At 40.7% G+C, this 16,958-nt stretch overlaps 1 protein-coding gene across 1 annotated transcript in view; it reads right to left on the bottom strand.

The window, feature by feature from the left end:
• Positions 1-1,186: 1,186 nt before the first annotated feature.
• The window catches only part of CFAP299 (cilia and flagella associated protein 299), a 359,874-nt gene continuing 344,102 nt past the window's right edge, over positions 1,187-16,958 (bottom strand). Inside the window, exon 6 of the mRNA XM_075284109.1 lies at positions 1,187-1,328. Within this exon, the coding sequence (XP_075140210.1) occupies positions 1,233-1,328 (96 nt within the window). The 3' untranslated portion in view covers positions 1,187-1,232. The remainder of the gene's footprint in view (positions 1,329-16,958) is intronic.

Raw genomic sequence — 16,958 nt, 5'->3', positions numbered from 1 at the left:
AAGAAGACAATAATGTACAGCTTCATAATGCACGATGGGTATGTCCTACAATGAATTCCCTACTCAGTGCAGACATTCATATATAAAAATCGATCCTTTGTGGATCCATTTTTTGGAGGACAAAAAGCGTGGTAAGGACATGTGTTTCTGCCCACAAAGAAAAAAATAAAAAATGGACAGTTGCTTTATGGAAGCAAACATAGCTAAATAATTAAGGTCATTATTAAAAACTGAATGCAAATAGTTTGTAGTCAATGTAGTTCAGACTGTATGAACATCAGCAGATAATGAGTCAGGCATCTACTCCAGCATGTTCTTCTCTAGGATACCCCTGAGGAGTTAATAGATCTTATTGCTGTATACATGTATAGATGTTATGTACAGTACTTGACAAAATGGATTTCTGGGGGACCTGGTGTATTCCATATAGTTGTTGTTTTTTCTTAAATAGATTTGCCTCCAGCAGGATTCGATGAATGGTTCTCTTAGTATACTATGGTGGTACAAAGTGATTTTGGAAATGATTTCCTGGATAACAAGCTCTGGAGCGGCGGTGCACAGATGAAAAGACTGACTCAGGCTCTATTTATGTGTGTGGACCTCTGTTCCATATCTGGGTGCCTGCACTGTCTACCGCTCTCTCATCCTGAATGGGAAGTTTTATGGAGGTAAGATCTGGCATTTTAACTTTTTTTTTTTTAAGTAAAAAGGTGTGAAGATGAAATGGAACTTTGTCTGTGACAGCCATTATCAATATTAAACTTGCTGATTTTTTCCAACCTATATTGGTAACTGTTGACACTGACACATACTGTTCATGTAGGTTATAATAAAAGTGTATACTTTAGCAAATATTTAGCACAGCTTCACTGCTACTTTATCAAAGTTCACTTTCCCTTCGCACTGAGGGTCACCGCTGATTGGGTCTTAGCAGTCCCCTGGACCTCCACCTATTTTGGAGTCTGAAGAGACCCCAGAGCATAAAAATTTCACATACGGTGCATTCAATATAGTGTTTAGGTTTACAATATCCTAGAAATTCCAGGAGATTTCATAATCTATGTGTTCACTCAAGAAGAACTTCCCTGGATGCCGTGTGGGAAGATATTCTGTCATATATTACAATTTATGTATCGAGCAGATAACCCCTGAAATTATTTACAATGGACATGGAACACTCCTTAGATTTAAGCTTTTATTTAATAAGTAAAGACAACGTTTGTTTCTTCAGTTCAAGTTTTCCGTCGGGTGATATGATCATAGATAACAGCTTGGATGTAAAGATCAGTCTGGACTGGAGTCCTAGTTGAATTATCTCCTGGTGAGGCCTAAAATGTAGAAAATAAAAGTCAGTTTGGAATGCGTAATGTATCTGTACTTTACATTATATTGTATTAGTTATGTTCTTGAACTATGGTAAACGTACATTGGCTTTTTCGTTTTCTTTCTATCACAGTAATACAAGTATTTAGAAAGCCTCTCCTTCTGTCTCTACCCCCTTCCCTCATAGATTGTAAGCCCTTGCGGGCAGGGCCCTCTGCCCCACTGTGCCAGTCATTGTTAGTATTATATCTACCTGTATATGTTGTGCATTGTATGTATGTAACCCCCAAATGTAAAGCACCATGGAATTAATGCTGCTGTATAAATAAATAAATAAATAAATAATAATAATAATAATAATAATAATGTATCACATTTGTTTTTTTATATCAGACTTGAATTCATTGCAGGAAGGACACCATGTCTACATGCTCCTCTGAAAGGAACATGGGCACTGTAGTCACCCCACAGCAAACTGCCGATGTGGGAAGTTTCTGTATCTAGAGACTTGCATATAATAGGGACTTACGTATTGGATAATCTTTAGTTGAAAAACAGGCAACAAATTTAAAATATAACTAAGAAATAGCAGGACATGAGAAGAAGCGCCATTCTAAACACTGTCTGAAATAGATATCATGAATGTTGTCAGGGGGTTTTATATTGTATGCAATTTGTTTGTGGGTACTCGTCATGTTCTGTACTGCAAAAGTGATTCATATATTGACAAAGAAGGAAACGTATATGAAAGCTCTCATTTATCACAAATTGCCATTACATTTTAGGATTTTGACTATCCTGCTTTTCTCTCTTTGATGATATATAACTTCCAATGAAGTACAACCCAAAGAGGCCAAGTCTACTAGATTCCTGCCATTGCTTAAAGCCACACTCCATTGAATTGCAGTAATCACTAGCACTATAGTATAGGGCGGGGTCCTCAAACTTTTTAAACAGGGGGCCAGTTCACTGTCCCTCAGACCATTGGAGGGCCAAAATATAATTTAAAAAAAAACTATGAACAAATTCCTCCCCACACATTATTACCTTATTTTTCGGACTATAAGACGCACTTTTTTTCCCCAAAATTTGGGGGGAAAAGAAGGGTGCGTCTTATAGTCCGAATGTGGCCGCAATACAGACCCGGCATCCGCTGTAATAGGAAGGCGGATGCTGGGGAGGGTTAGACGCCGGATATATACGCCGGGGCCTGAGACATCGCTACGCTCCTGCCCTGCAGGAAGCCAGCAGCGGCAGGAGTGATGCTGTTATTCCGCTCTTCCGTCCCTCCCCGCAATAGCAGCATCACTCCTGCCGCTGCTGGCTTCATGCAGGACAGGAGCGTAGCGATGTCTCAGGCCCCGGCATATGTGCCGGCGTCTAACCCTCCCCGGCATCCGCCTTCCTATTACAGTGGATTCCGGATCTGTATTGGCGGCCCAGCCCCCCCCCTCCAAAGTGTAAACTACCCCCCCAGGGCCGGTCTCCACCAGCCCCATACCTGTAAAGTTGCAGGCCGGCTCCTGCGTGGCGATATTGCAGGAGCCGACCTGTTCGGGTGACAGCCGGGAGCCTAATGAAGGATCCCAGGCCAGTCATTGCTATATTACCATTGCAGCTACTCTATGACCAGCCGTAATAGTAATATACAGAATGTCCCATAGACGGCAATACAGTTGTATTGCCGTCTATGGGACTTGCAATCAAATGACCGCAGGTTCAAGCCCCCTAGGAACTAATAAAATAGTTTTTTAAAAAAAAGCTTTAAAAATATATCATAAAAAAATGAAATAAATAAGAGTTCTAAATCACCTCCTTTCCCTAGAATACAATGTGGCCTTGCAGCTGTTGCAAAACTACAACTCCCATATATTAAATATTTTACCATTTTTTGCTTCAAAATTTTTTCCCCCTATTTTCCTCCTCAAAAACCTAGGTGTGTCTTATAGTCCAGTGCGTCTTATAGTCCGAAAAATACCGTAAATGCTCCACAGTAGCCCCCCTCAATATTAAATGCTCCACAGTAGCTCCCTCCCCACACAGTATTAACCCCATTTTTTGATTTTCGTTTTTCGTTTTTGACTCCCTCCCTTCTAAGCCCCATAACTTTTTTATTTCTCCGCTCCCAGGGCCCTCTGAGGTCTTAATCTTTGCGGGACAAATTTTTCTTCATGATGCCACCATTAATTATTCTGTATAATGTACTGGGAAGCTGGAAAAAAATTCAGAATGGGGTGAATTTTAAGAAAACATGGATTTCTGCAACTTTCTTACGGGCTTCGGTTTTACGGCGTTCACTGTGCAGCCAAAATGACATGTCCCCTATATTCTGTGTTTCGGTACGGTTCCAGGGATACCAAATTCATATGGTTTTATTTACATTTTAACCCCTTAAAAAAATCCAAAACTGTGTTAAAAAATTTTTTTTCTAAAAGTTGCCATATTCTGACACCCGTAACTTTTTTATACGTCTGTGTATGGGGATGCATAGGGCGTCTTTTTTGCGGGGCCGGGTGTACTTTTTTGTTATACCATTTTGGGATATTGCTATTGCTTTGATCACTTTTTATTCAAATTTTTATCAGAATCAAAACAGTGAAAAAATGGTGGTTTGGCACTTTTTAATATTTTTCCCGCTACGGCATTTACCGTACAGGAAAAATATTTTTATAGATTTGTAGAGCGGGCAATTTTGGACACAGGGATACCATGACATACACATAACATGTATGTGTTTCACAGTATTTAACTACTTTTATATGTGTTCTAGGGAAAGGAGGATGATTTGAATTTTTAATACTTTTTAAATTTATATATATATATATATATATATATATATATATATATATACTGTATATATATATATATATATATATATATATATATATATATTTATATTTTATTTATAATATATATATATATATATATATATATATATATTTATATTTATTTATTTTTTTGCATTTATTAGACCCCCTAGGGGTCTTGAACCCCAGGGCGTCTGATCACTAATGCATTGCATTACAATGCTAAAAATCATAATTTCTTTTGCAGGCTGCATAGACCAGCCTGCAAAAGAAAGAGTCCTCCTCCTTCAGACTGCAGGCACTGATGACTTACATTATCGCGCTTGCGCTGGGGCAGAGGTCACACTCTGAAGTCAGTGTAGGCCGCGGTCGCATGAAAAAAGTCCCTGGCAGGCCGCATGTGGCTCGTGGACCATAGTTTGATGACATAGGGCATACTTATGTAGAGTGAGAGATACAGACACTCATCGACAGACTGACCTGCTGATTCACACACCAGCTGTAAGTCATTTTTCCTATGCAAGTTTCTGAGAACTTGTATGTTATGCTCCCATATATAAAAAGAACTTCTAGCTGGAGTATAAAACAGCAGTCTCACCATGACATTATCATGGGGACATGTTCAGAAGAACCCAGTGAGTGGCTGCATTGTCCATTATTAGAGATGAGCGAACAGTGAAATATTCGATATTCAATATTTATTTCGAGTAGTCCCTCAATATTCGACTATTCGAACGAATATCAAATCCCATTATAGTCTATGGGGAAAAAATGCTCGTTTCAGGGGAAACCACTATTCGACTCAGGAGGGTCACCAAGTCCCCTATGACACCTCAGCAAATGATGACAACACCTCTGGAATGCAACCGGGACAGCAGGGGAAGCATGTCTGGGGGCATCTAACAAGCCCAAGTCACTGTATTACCCCACTATCACAGCCTAACAACTACACACTTTCCACACTCAATAGAACCTCTATGAAAGTGGAAAAATACCTGGAAACCTTCTTTCCTCCCCAATTGTATGGACAGAAACCCAAATTTTAAGCTAAAGAAACATTACCAAGCACCCCTTTAAATCACGTTGTCCATGACAACTACAGATGAAATACGCAATGGGAAATCCATCAGTACCCACCCTTAACTATCATTGTGGATGTGTGTGTGTGTGTGTGTGTGTGAGGAGTTCATCACAAGTCTGACAGACCCAACTCCAAATGCTGCAGCACAAGCAACCAGCAGTCAGACTAAGATTGTCTCTTCTTCAAGACACAAACACAAGATTCTTTGGAACCAGAACAGGAAAACCCAGTGATTGCCATTGCAGCAGTGTCTAGGCCATCTTTCAGAGCAGTTCATTCAGAGATTGAATAGGAGAAAAATAAGAACATTTACTGTGGTCGAGTCTTCATGCACATTAGTGGGCATGGACAACCTAACGTAGAAGATCCTCATGCTGAGCTGGCCTCATTACTGAACTAGATCAACCAGAATAATCAGGGCTGAAAACAGCCATCAGATCTTGCCGAAAGGAATCACACTTGGTTTGGAAAGAAGCCATCTAAACACTGTACCTTTAATTGAGTTGAGCATTGCACCAGTAAAATGTTAGGCTCTTTGGCTGAGTTGAGCCTCTAACCAGCTTAGTTTTTGGCCCTTGGGGTGAGTTTGAGCTTTTAACTAGCCTGATATTCAATCGAATAGGCATTCGATCGAACGCTGTTCGCCCATCTCTATTCATTATACAGTACATTAGTATCTCCTATACTGTAGGTTGACTGGGGTTGAGCTTTATATATGCCTGCTAGATTATCCATTTGTAGTATGCAGATGTAAAACAACAGAAATCCTTAAAGTATAGTAAATTCTACATTTGGATACAGTGTAGCCTTTCCAAACATGTGTAAGCAGAGGGAGAAACTCGAGAGTAAATGTTGTATTATTAATACCACTTCAGAAAGAAGGAAGCCACATTAGACGCACTTCAATGTCATGTGAGTCTATTAAATCATTTGGCTGCACTAATGGTGTCCGTCATACAGTTACAGCCTGTTAGTAAACAATCTGTATATACAAAGACTATTAGAGAACAACGCGCCAGATGCAATCTACATCATTTATGTCACTCATTTTGGGAACATACTGAAATCTGCCTCTGTTCTCATTCGTCCAGGTTTGCAGCTGGGAAATCTGAATAAACAAATTTGTGAGCAATGTTTACTTTACCAAAATGGTAAAACTGTTACAATTACACTTACAAGAAAGACAATATATATATTGTATTTCCCATAGTTTAACATAAAAATAACAAGTACAGGTAAGATCATCTAAGAAATTCAATATCCAATGTTTGTACACGTACAAAACTTCCTCATATAAATATTGACACTAGGATAGTAAATAGGACATCTGAATGTATCCTTGTACAACCATTCAATCCAACCATGCACAGGAAGCAGCTGCAGTTTAGTAAACATGATCAATAATATTAATAATGTCTGCACATTGCATAATAATAATAATCATGTTAACACTAAGAACTCCTCTGCCTGTTCACACTAGTGTGCAATGTTTTAACCATACTGAACGGCTCCACACTGGAGAAAACCAACAGCTACACCTACCTGGGGCTGGAGCTCAGCCAATCAGGAAGCTTTAAAGCAGCAATAGAAACCCTGAAAGCAAAAGCCTACAGGACCTTCTATGCCATCAGAAGACAACTGTACCACCTCAAACCACCGGTGAGGGTCTGGCTGAAGATATTTGATGCAGGATCTCCCCGATCCTTCTCTATGGCAGTGAGATTTGGGGCCCAGTCACCTACCCTGACCAGTCAAAGTGGGATTCCAGCCCAACAGAGAACTTCCACCTGGAGTTCTGCAAATACCTGCTCCATCGCAGCACCTCCAACATGGCCTTCAGGGCAGAGCTAGGCAGACTCCCCCTATGGCTCACCATGCAGAAGAGGGCGCTATCATTCTGGACTCACATACAGGAAAGCAGTCCTGGCTCTTACCACCACCAAGCCTGGCTGAGCCACAGAGCCCAGAGAAAAACTGATATCCCCCAACCAAGCATCAGCCATCTGCCAAGCCAAAACCCCCAACATGCCCTGAACAAGGCTCAAATAAAAGGAGTCATTGAGAGAGACAAAGAGCGGTACATCGAGGAATGGAGAAGCGCAATAAATTACTCCAAGAAACTCACCGTGTACCAGTCACTGCAAAGAGACTACACCATGGCCACCTACCTGGAGAGAATATGCCACCCCAAACACAGACAGACCCTGAGCCGGTACAGACTGAGCGCCCACAACCTGGAGATGGAGACGGGGTGATACAGGCAGAAGTACAAGCCACGGGAGAACAGACTGTGCCAGCACTGTGACCAGGGGGCCCTAGAAGACGAGACCCACTTCCTGCTACACTGCACCAAATACTCAGCTGTGAGGGCCGTCTACTACCAAAGACTCTCTGCCCACATCCCAGACTTCATATCTGCAGACGAGAAGAGGAAACTCTACATCCTACTGGGAGAAGAAGAGGCCACTGTGGAGATCGCTGCCCAATACGTGTCCAGCTGTCACCAAACAAGAGGAAGATGAGACCCCACGGACTGTTATACCCCAAACCACCCACCCCACCTCCCCATAAAGCGGTCACCAACTAAGAGGAAGATGAGACTCCATGGATTGCTATACGCCAAACCACCTACCCCACCTCACCTCCCCATATAGCGGTCACCAACTAAGAGGAAGATGAGACTCTACGGACTGTTATACCCCAAACCTCCTGCCCCACCCCACCCCACCTCTCCATATAGCAGTCACCAACTAAGAGGAAGTTGAGACTCCATGGACTGTTATACCCCAAATCAGCCACCCCCCCACCCCCTTACCCCATACTCTCACCCTTGACTCCAACTCCCCCCCCACACTTTACTAGCTTTGGCAATGCCAAATATCCATTCGGACGTGCCAATAAAGCCTATTTGATTTGATTTGATTTGATTTACTGAAGTCAGAGGCAGGTCCAGGTCAAGGCGGACATTGTACAGAACAGTAGTAGATTTAGATGTTCAATGTACAGCTTAATATAATCAAATGTATTGTTGTAATTAGGGCCGAAGCCTCCATAGCATGGTGCAGAGCCTGCCGGCAATGTCCTTGTCCTGCTCTTGAGTCCCCGCTTCCGGGTCTCGGGAGGCAGACTGGAACCTCTGCAGTGGTGTGCAGGTGTCTCCTCCTGAGCTGGAGCGGGGACTTCCAGTTTTGCCCTAGCAGCAGGCTGGAGCCTATTTAAGGAAGGCACTGGCTATTCAGTTAAACTCACTGTCCTGGTAGTAAGCGTTTCTCCTGTCCTGTCTGCCTTTGCCTCCTGATTTCATACTGTGCGTGTTCCTGTAATGACCTCGGTTTGCCTTTAGACCTCCACTCTCTGAACACCATTTTGTACTTCGCTACCACTCCTGTTACCGACTTGGCCTGCCTGACGTTCCTTTTGGATTGCCCTCTTGTTGATGACCCGGACCATACGACTACGCTTTACTCTCTGCCACCACCTGCTGACCACCCACCTCAGCCTTCGACGATAATGGTGAATTATGCAATACATAGAAAAGCTGTGGTAAAACAATCATACCTCAGAAACATACATTTTTAGGATGTTTACTTCATATTTCAATTTGGTATATCACAATTATTAAAAGGGTTCTCCAGGAAATGGCCAAAAAATAAAAATGTCACCTGCCCTGAACCCTACCTTTATCCTCCTAGCAAGATGATTTGGTTTCAGTGTGTCTATAATATACAAGATAGATAAAAAGTCTTGAGAAAAGGGTAAGTGAGGATCCAAGGGTTAAACGGGGGAGAAAAACACGCCACAAATATCGCCGCTCCCAGTGGCATCTTCATCAGGGGGAAAATACAATACTTATTGGGTGAATTTCTCCCCCTCACCATGTCTAATCCCTGGATACAATGATTATTTGATGGGAGTTTGGAATGGCTTTTTAAATAGAGATGAGCAAACAGCATTCGATAGGTATTCGATTGAATATCAGGCTATTCGAGGTATTTCATTCCAATCGAATACCATGTGGCAAACGTAGTAAAAATTTGTTTCACCTCCCAGTAACTACGACAACGGAGGCATTGAAAAAAAATAGGGAAAAGTAATTGGCTGCCGAAATCAGGTGACCTCGGATTCATAAGAATAGTCGCCGCCATGTTCGTCTCATTTGCAGTTTGGAGAGATAGGGAGAGCTTGTTCTGAGGGTGATAAAGAGATTTTAGCTTTTTCTAGGCAGAAAAAGATTCTGAAACAACAGCTCTTTTCAGAGCTACACTGCAGGAACAGTGTACACATACAGTGAACCTGCCAATGATGCATCAGGGTAGCAGCAAGGGACGGGGGCAAGGACATGGAAATCCAGCTGGGCATCCAGTCCACAGTCCAGGTACTGGAGAAGGGCTGCCAGCAGTGCCCCTCATCAGTAGCAGAAGGGGGCGAGGACGTGGAAATCCAGCTGGGCATCCAGTCCACAGTCCAAGGGCCTGAAAATTAATGTTTTAGGGCTCCCTCCAGGGCCTGAAATCTAATTTTTTAGGGGTCACCCAAAGGGCCTAAAACTCTGCTGCTAAAAGGCTCAACTCAATTTAAGATCCTAAAACTGCTGCTACAAGGCTCAACTCACCCAAAGGGCCTAACATTCTGCTGTTTAGAGGCTCAACTCAGCTAAAGAGCCTAACATTCTGCTGTTGCATGGCTCAACTCAATTAAAGGTGCAGCGTTTAGATGGCTTCTTTCCAAACCAAGGGTGATTTCTTTCGGTAAGATGTGATGACTGTTTTCAGCCCTGATTATTCTGGTTGATGGGGTTCAGTAATGAGGCCAGCTCAGCATGAAGATCTTCTACGTTAGGTTGTCCATGCCCACTAATGTGCATGAAGACTCGACCACAGTAAATGTTCTTATTTTTCTCCAATTCAATCTCTGAATGAACTGCTCTGAAAGATGGCCTAGACACTGCTGCAATGGCAATCACTGGGTTTTCCTGTTCTGGTTCCAAAGAATCTTGTGTTTGTGTCTTGAAGAAGAGACAATCTTAGTCTGACTGCTGGTTTCTTGTGCTGCAGCATTTGGAGTTGGGTCTGTCAGCCTTGTGATGAACTCCTCACACACACACACACACACACACACACACACACACACACACACACACATCCACAATGACAGTTAAGGATTGGTACTGATGGATTTCCCATTGCCTATTCCATCTGTGGTTGTCATGGGCAACGTGATTTAAAGGGGTGCTTGGTAATGTTACTTTAGCCTAAAATTTGAGTTTCTGTCCATCCAATTGGGGAAGAAAGAAGGTTTCCAGGTATTTTTCCACTTTGATAGAGGTTTTTTTGAGTGTGGAAAGTGTGTAGTTGATAGGCTGTGATAGTGGGGTAAAACTGGGACTTGGGCGTGTTAGATGCCCCCAGGCATGATTCCCCTGCTGTCCCAGTTTTATTACAGAGGTGTTGTCATCATTTGCTGAGGTGTCATAGTGGACTTGGTGACCCTCCTGAGTCGAATAGTGGTTTCCCCTGAAACGAACATTTTTTCCCCATAGACTATAATGGGATTCTATATTCATTCGAATAGTCGAATATTGAGGGGCTATTTGAATTGAATATCGAATATTTCGACACGGAAAACAATGCCAGAAATGAGTGTCATCTTACCGTACAAAATGTGGAATAAAAATTTATATCTATCTATCTATCTATCTATCTATCTATCTATCTATCTGTATGTATATACACTAGCCTCTGTCCGCAACTTCATCTGCGTGTGATCCGCCTATATTCAGCAAATTGCTGGCGTCAATCGTTTACCTGCTCTGTTATTTTAGCAGCCCTTAAGCTGTCCTGCTTCTGAACTTGTTCCTCGCACCATGCCTGTGATTGTTCCGGCATCTCGCTGGGACACCATATAATGAGTGTGTTGTTGGCATTGATGATCCGCATGCTCCGGCAGTTTGGTAGCACTCAAGCTGGCCTTTGTTAAACTTGTTCCTCGCACTGTGCCTGTGATTGTTCCGGCATCTCAGCAGTTCGCTGGCATGCCATATAATGAGCATGTTGTTGGCATTTATAATATTAGTAGGATAGGATGTATATATATATATATATATATATATATATATATATATATATATATATATATATATAGCCCAACATGTTACCAATAAAAGGCAGTTTGTCAGTTTGTCCTACAAAAAATAAACCCTCAACCAGTTCCTTCAACAGAAAAATAGAAATGTTATAATAGTATTGCCAAACATGGGGATGCAAAAAGATTTTTTCCCATTAAATGGATTTTTATTCTGCAAAAAATAGTAATGCATAAAAAGAATATAAATTAAGTATTACTGTAGTTGAACTGACCCATAAAATAAAATTAACCAGATATATATGCTGTATGGTCAATGGTAAAAATTTTAAAAAAAGGTTTAAAAGCAATGTAGATTTTTTTTATCAACCCATAACAGAAAGATTTAATAAAAATTTAGTCAATAAGTTACAGGCATCAAAAAATGGTGTCATTAAAAATCCATGACATTCTGCCCTCACATGGCTACAGCACCAGAAAAAAAAAAAAAAAAAAGATAGCGTTTACAATGCGGCAGAGACATCTTTGAGGCAAGATTGGCTGTGGCAGGAAAACATACATAGGGGTACACCCATGCTTTAGAGATTACGAGGGAAAAGAGATTATGCAAGAAAATACAAGACACCTTATGCATCTTTGTGCGCGGAAATATAAAAAAAGTAATGGGTGTCAGAATATGGCAACTTTTAGAAAAAAAAAAAAAAAAAAAAAACATCTTTCAAAGTTTTAGATTTTTGTTAGGGCTTTAAATGTAAATAAAACCATACATTTGGTATCCCCAGAATTGTATCACAACATAAAATATACCTGACATGTCATTTTGGCTGCACAGTGAACGCTGCAAAAAAAGAAGCTCAAAAGAAAGTTGCACAAATGCACTTTTTCTACAATTCCATCCCATTCTGAATTTTTTTTTCCAGCTTCCCAGTACATTGTACAGAATAATAAATGGTACCATTATGAAGAAAAAATTGTCCCACAAACATTAAGCCCTCATATGGCTCTGAGAGCGGAAAAATAAAAAAGTTTTGGTGTTTGAAATGTGTAGAATAAAAAACAAAAATCAAAAAATTTCACCGGCGACAGAGGGCTCCTCTTCATGTTTTAATCCACATGTGGGGTATTTCTTGAATCAGAATGGGAGCACAATTTCTGTTCTCATATATGTCAATGCTGATACTTTGGCTAGAGGTCAAGACCCCTCTTGGCCCTTCCCTGGTTAAGTGTAATACTCAGCTCTACTACGTCTGTATGCTTATGGTTTATCTGAAGAAAGACCAGATAGCTCACTGTAAAATCACTTTGCTTCTAAATATGACCTTCATTTAATAAAAAGTGGCATCTCCTGCACTATCTTATTAAATTCCCAGAGTCTTTGATGTAGACAGACACTGTTATTAGGTAACTATTGAAGAAACGTTGCTACAGTTTAATAAAGAATGGAATTCATTATATGAACATTTATCAGACGAGTCAGAAGAATAAATAAACAGAAAATTAATCATTGTTCTAGGAGGAAGAAAACAACTAAAAACTTCAGTTTATCTAGTATACTGACAGATAGCTCATACATAGTGCTCTTCAAAAGATATAACCTTCCATATGGAGTTAATGATAGCCATTGGAGGAAACCGCTATGCCAGTATTGTCTGTGCTCTAAGACAATAAATAGTCTTTATGTTTATGTGAAGGATGGGTGCATATTTATCATCAGTAAGCTCATGATATTTCATTGCTTAGAATTATCATATTATCTATGGGAGCTGGACAAAAGTTACAAATCAGGATAAGATATAAGGATGAAGAAAATATTTGAGTATAGGTCGCCATACTCCCATGTACAGGTGCACACCTCATTCTTTTTTCTTCATGAACATCTGCTTTAGTTTGTACCAAATGGAAAATGCTATATAGTTCATAGTCCTGTCTGCTAGACTCGCCCCATTCTGATTTAATATGCTTCTATATCTGGTGTTAGACTGTTTCTAGTCCAAATTTAAGCAGTACATACCATCAGTCCTGCCAAACTACATCACTCATCCATGTGAACTACACTACAGGCATGGCCATAAGTGAAATGAAGTATTTCTCCCAGAAAAATATTGCAATTACACCTTTTGTAATATTCACATGTTTATTTCCTTTGTATGTATTAGAACAATACAAAAAACTGAAGATAAAAAAAAAAGACAGAAATGATATAATTTCAAGCAAAACTCCAAAAATTGGTCGCCCAAAATTACTGGCACCCTCAACTTAATATTTGGTTGCACCATTTGGAAAAGATAACTGAAATCAATCGCATCCTATAACCATCAACAAGCTTCTTACACCTCAACTGGAATTTTGGACCACACTCCTTTTGCAAACTGGTCCAGGTCTCTCATATTTAAAAGGGTCCCTTCTTCCAACAACATTTTTATGATCTCTCCACAGGTGTTCAATGGGATTTAGATCTGGACTCATTGCTGGCCACTTCAGAGCTTTATTTCCATCCATTTCTGGGTGCTTTTTGAAGTATGTTTGGGGTCATTGCTGGAAAACCCATGACCTAGGACACAAACTCAGCTTTCTGACAATGGGTCCTACATTAAGACCCAAAATACTTCGGTAATCCCTAGATTTTATGATGCCAGGCATTTTTATGATGCCAGGCATATCATACAGTGGGGCAAAAAAGTATTTAGTCAGTCACCAATAGTGCAAGTTCCACCACTTAAAAAGATGAGAGGCGTCTGTAATTTACATCATAGGTAGACCTCAACTATGAGAGACAAAATGAGAAAACAAATCCAGAAAATCACATTGTCTGATTTTGTAAGAATTTATTTGCAAATTATGGTGGAAAATAACTATTTAGTCAGTAACAAAATTTCATCTCAATACTTTGTTATATATCCTTTGTTGGCAATGACAGAGGTCAAACGTTTTCTGTAAGTCTTCACAAGGTTGGCACACACTGTTGTTGGTATGTTGGCCCATTCCTCCATGCAGATCTCCTCTAGAGCAGTGATGTTTTGGGGCTGTTGCTTGGCAACACGGATTTTCAACTCCCTCCAAAGGTTTTCTATAGGGTTGAGATCTAGAGACTGGCTAGGCCACTCCAGGACCTTGAAATGCTTCTTACAAAGCCACTCCTTCTTTGCCCTGGCGGTGTGCTTTGGACCATTGTCATGTTGAAAGACCCAGCCATGTTTCATCTTCAATGCCCTTGCTGATGGAAGGAGGTTTGCACTCAAAATCTCACGATACATGGCTCCATTCATTCTTTCATGTACCCGGATCAGTCGTCCTGGCCCCTTTGCAGAGAAACAGCCCCAAAGCATGATGTTTCCACCCCCATGCTTTACAGTAGGTATGGTGTTTGATGGATGCAACTCAGTATTCTTTTTCCTTCAAACACGTAAAGTGGTGTTTCTACCAAACAGTTCCAGTTTGGTTTCATCAGACCATAGGACATTCTCCCAATACTCTTCTGGATCATCCAAATGCTCTCTAGCAAACTTCAGATGGGCCCGGACATGTACTGGCTTAAGCAGTGGGACACGTCTGGCACTGCAAGATCTGAGTCCCTGGCGGCGTAGTGTGTTACTGATGGTAGGCTTTGTTACATTGGTCCCAGCTCTCTGCAGTTCATTCACTAGGTCTCCCCGCGTTGTTCTGGAATTTTTGCTCACCGTTCTTGTGATCATTTTGACCCCACGGGGTGAGATTTTGCGTGGAGCCCCAGATCAAGGGAGATTATCAGTGGTCTTGTATGTCTTCCATTTTCGAATTATTGCTCCCACAGTTGATTTCTTCAATCCAAGCTGGTTGCCTATTGCAGATTCAGTCTTCCCAGCCTGGTGCAGGGCTACAATTTTGTTTCTGGTGCCCTTTGACAGCTCTTTGGTCTTCACCATAGTGGAGTTTGGAGTCTGACTGTTTGTGGGTGTGCACAGGTGTCTTTTTATAGTGATAACAAGTTTAAACAGGTGCCATTACTACAGGTAATGAGTGGAGGAAAGAGGAGACTCTTAAAGAAGAAGTTACAGGTCTGTGAGAGCCAGAAATCTTGATTGCTTGTAGGTGACCAAATACTTATTTTCCACCATAATTTGCAAAAAAATTCTTACAAAATCAGACAATGTGATTTTCTGGATTTGTTTTCTCATTTTGTGTCTCATAGTTGAGGTCTACCTATGATGTAAATTACAGACGCCTCTCATCTTTTTAAGTGGTGGAACTTGCACTATTGGTGACTGACTAAATACTTTTTTGCCCCACTGTATCTATATGTGAGATTTATAGCATAGTCCCACAATATGTCATATCTCTATGGCGCACATCATGAGCCTTGCCAGACACAAGTGAGAGCTTCCAGGAAGTGGTCTGTTTGGGTACCCTTTTTAAAAGGGATAAGGTACATGACCTCTTAGTCAGATAGTGGAGATACAGCCATGCCGGTATATCTGTTCAGCTACTTCCTGCTGCGCTCCCAGCCAGGTTTGAAAAAGTTCTATTTCATTTTATTCCTTTTTATTTTACATTGTTTGCATATATGTCTTTGTTGTTACAGCTTTTTGTTAACCACTGTGCCTTTTGTGTATATTAAACCTAAAATTTAAGGTTGTCCTTGGCTCTAAAAGTAACCAAAAGTTCGAAGAGAAGCAATTGCTTAGGCCTGTTACTCTTTGTTTGCTATTGTAGTGAATGGTTAGGGTATACTGACTGGCATCTCACCTACCATAAAGAGGCAAGTGGTGGCAGCTATTTGTGTGGCAATGTGACTCCAGGGATGTTTCACTTATGAGGTAACTAGTAGATGAGGTTGGATGAAGACATGAGTCCATCAAGTCCAACGTATAGCCCTACAATCCCCTACAGTGTTGATCCAGCGGAAGGCAAAAACCCCATGAGGCTCATGCTAATTGCTCCATTTCCCGACATTTCTAGTGTGATAGGTGAGTGCGAAAGTGGCGTTCCCCTTTCTATGATCACATCCAAGGGTCAAAAAAGCATGTGTGGTGAGTAAGGTGTAAGGATACCAAAAAAAATTCTTGACAGCAAGTGAGCTACCTCTTGTAAGAGAGTTAATTCGTAACAACTATGTTTTAAAAAATTGATATGAAAAGTTTTGTTTCACATAAATCAAACTATTATAATTCAGACTTTAGACATATAGACTGTTTTATCATACAGTCAGATAGACACATCATTAGGATGCTTTAAAAAGATCAAATGTCAGGACCGAAAACACAGGACTGCGCTTCACCCGTTCAGATTAGATTAAACAGATTTATTAAGGTTCACACACAACGCGTTTCAAGTCAAAAGACCCTTTTTCAAGTGCATATGAACTGTTACAACATAAGATGGAATATACAAAGATACATCTCAGCCTTCCTTTATAAACTTAATAAAAAACATTTTTAATAAAAAAAAAAGTGGTTCGGTTGTTTGGTTATTAGTTACACAGTTCACATAAATGATATTTGTAATTGTGAAGGTACATAAGTAAATCCAATGGGGGGGGGGTTGTTTCTAGAGGTTAAAAAGGTCTCCCCCTGCATGGTATATGGGATAAACTGGCTAAGATACGAGCCATTAATCCTAGGTATGATCATATTGGTGTACAGTGCTATAAACTGCACCGTAGATGTTTCACCTCCAAAGATTGGAATGAG

This window comes from Leptodactylus fuscus, chromosome 1 (assembly GCF_031893055.1).
Source record: "Leptodactylus fuscus isolate aLepFus1 chromosome 1, aLepFus1.hap2, whole genome shotgun sequence".
In the NCBI taxonomy this organism is placed as follows: Eukaryota; Metazoa; Chordata; class Amphibia; order Anura; family Leptodactylidae; genus Leptodactylus; species Leptodactylus fuscus.
This window is presented reverse-complemented; position numbering and strand designations above follow the sequence as displayed.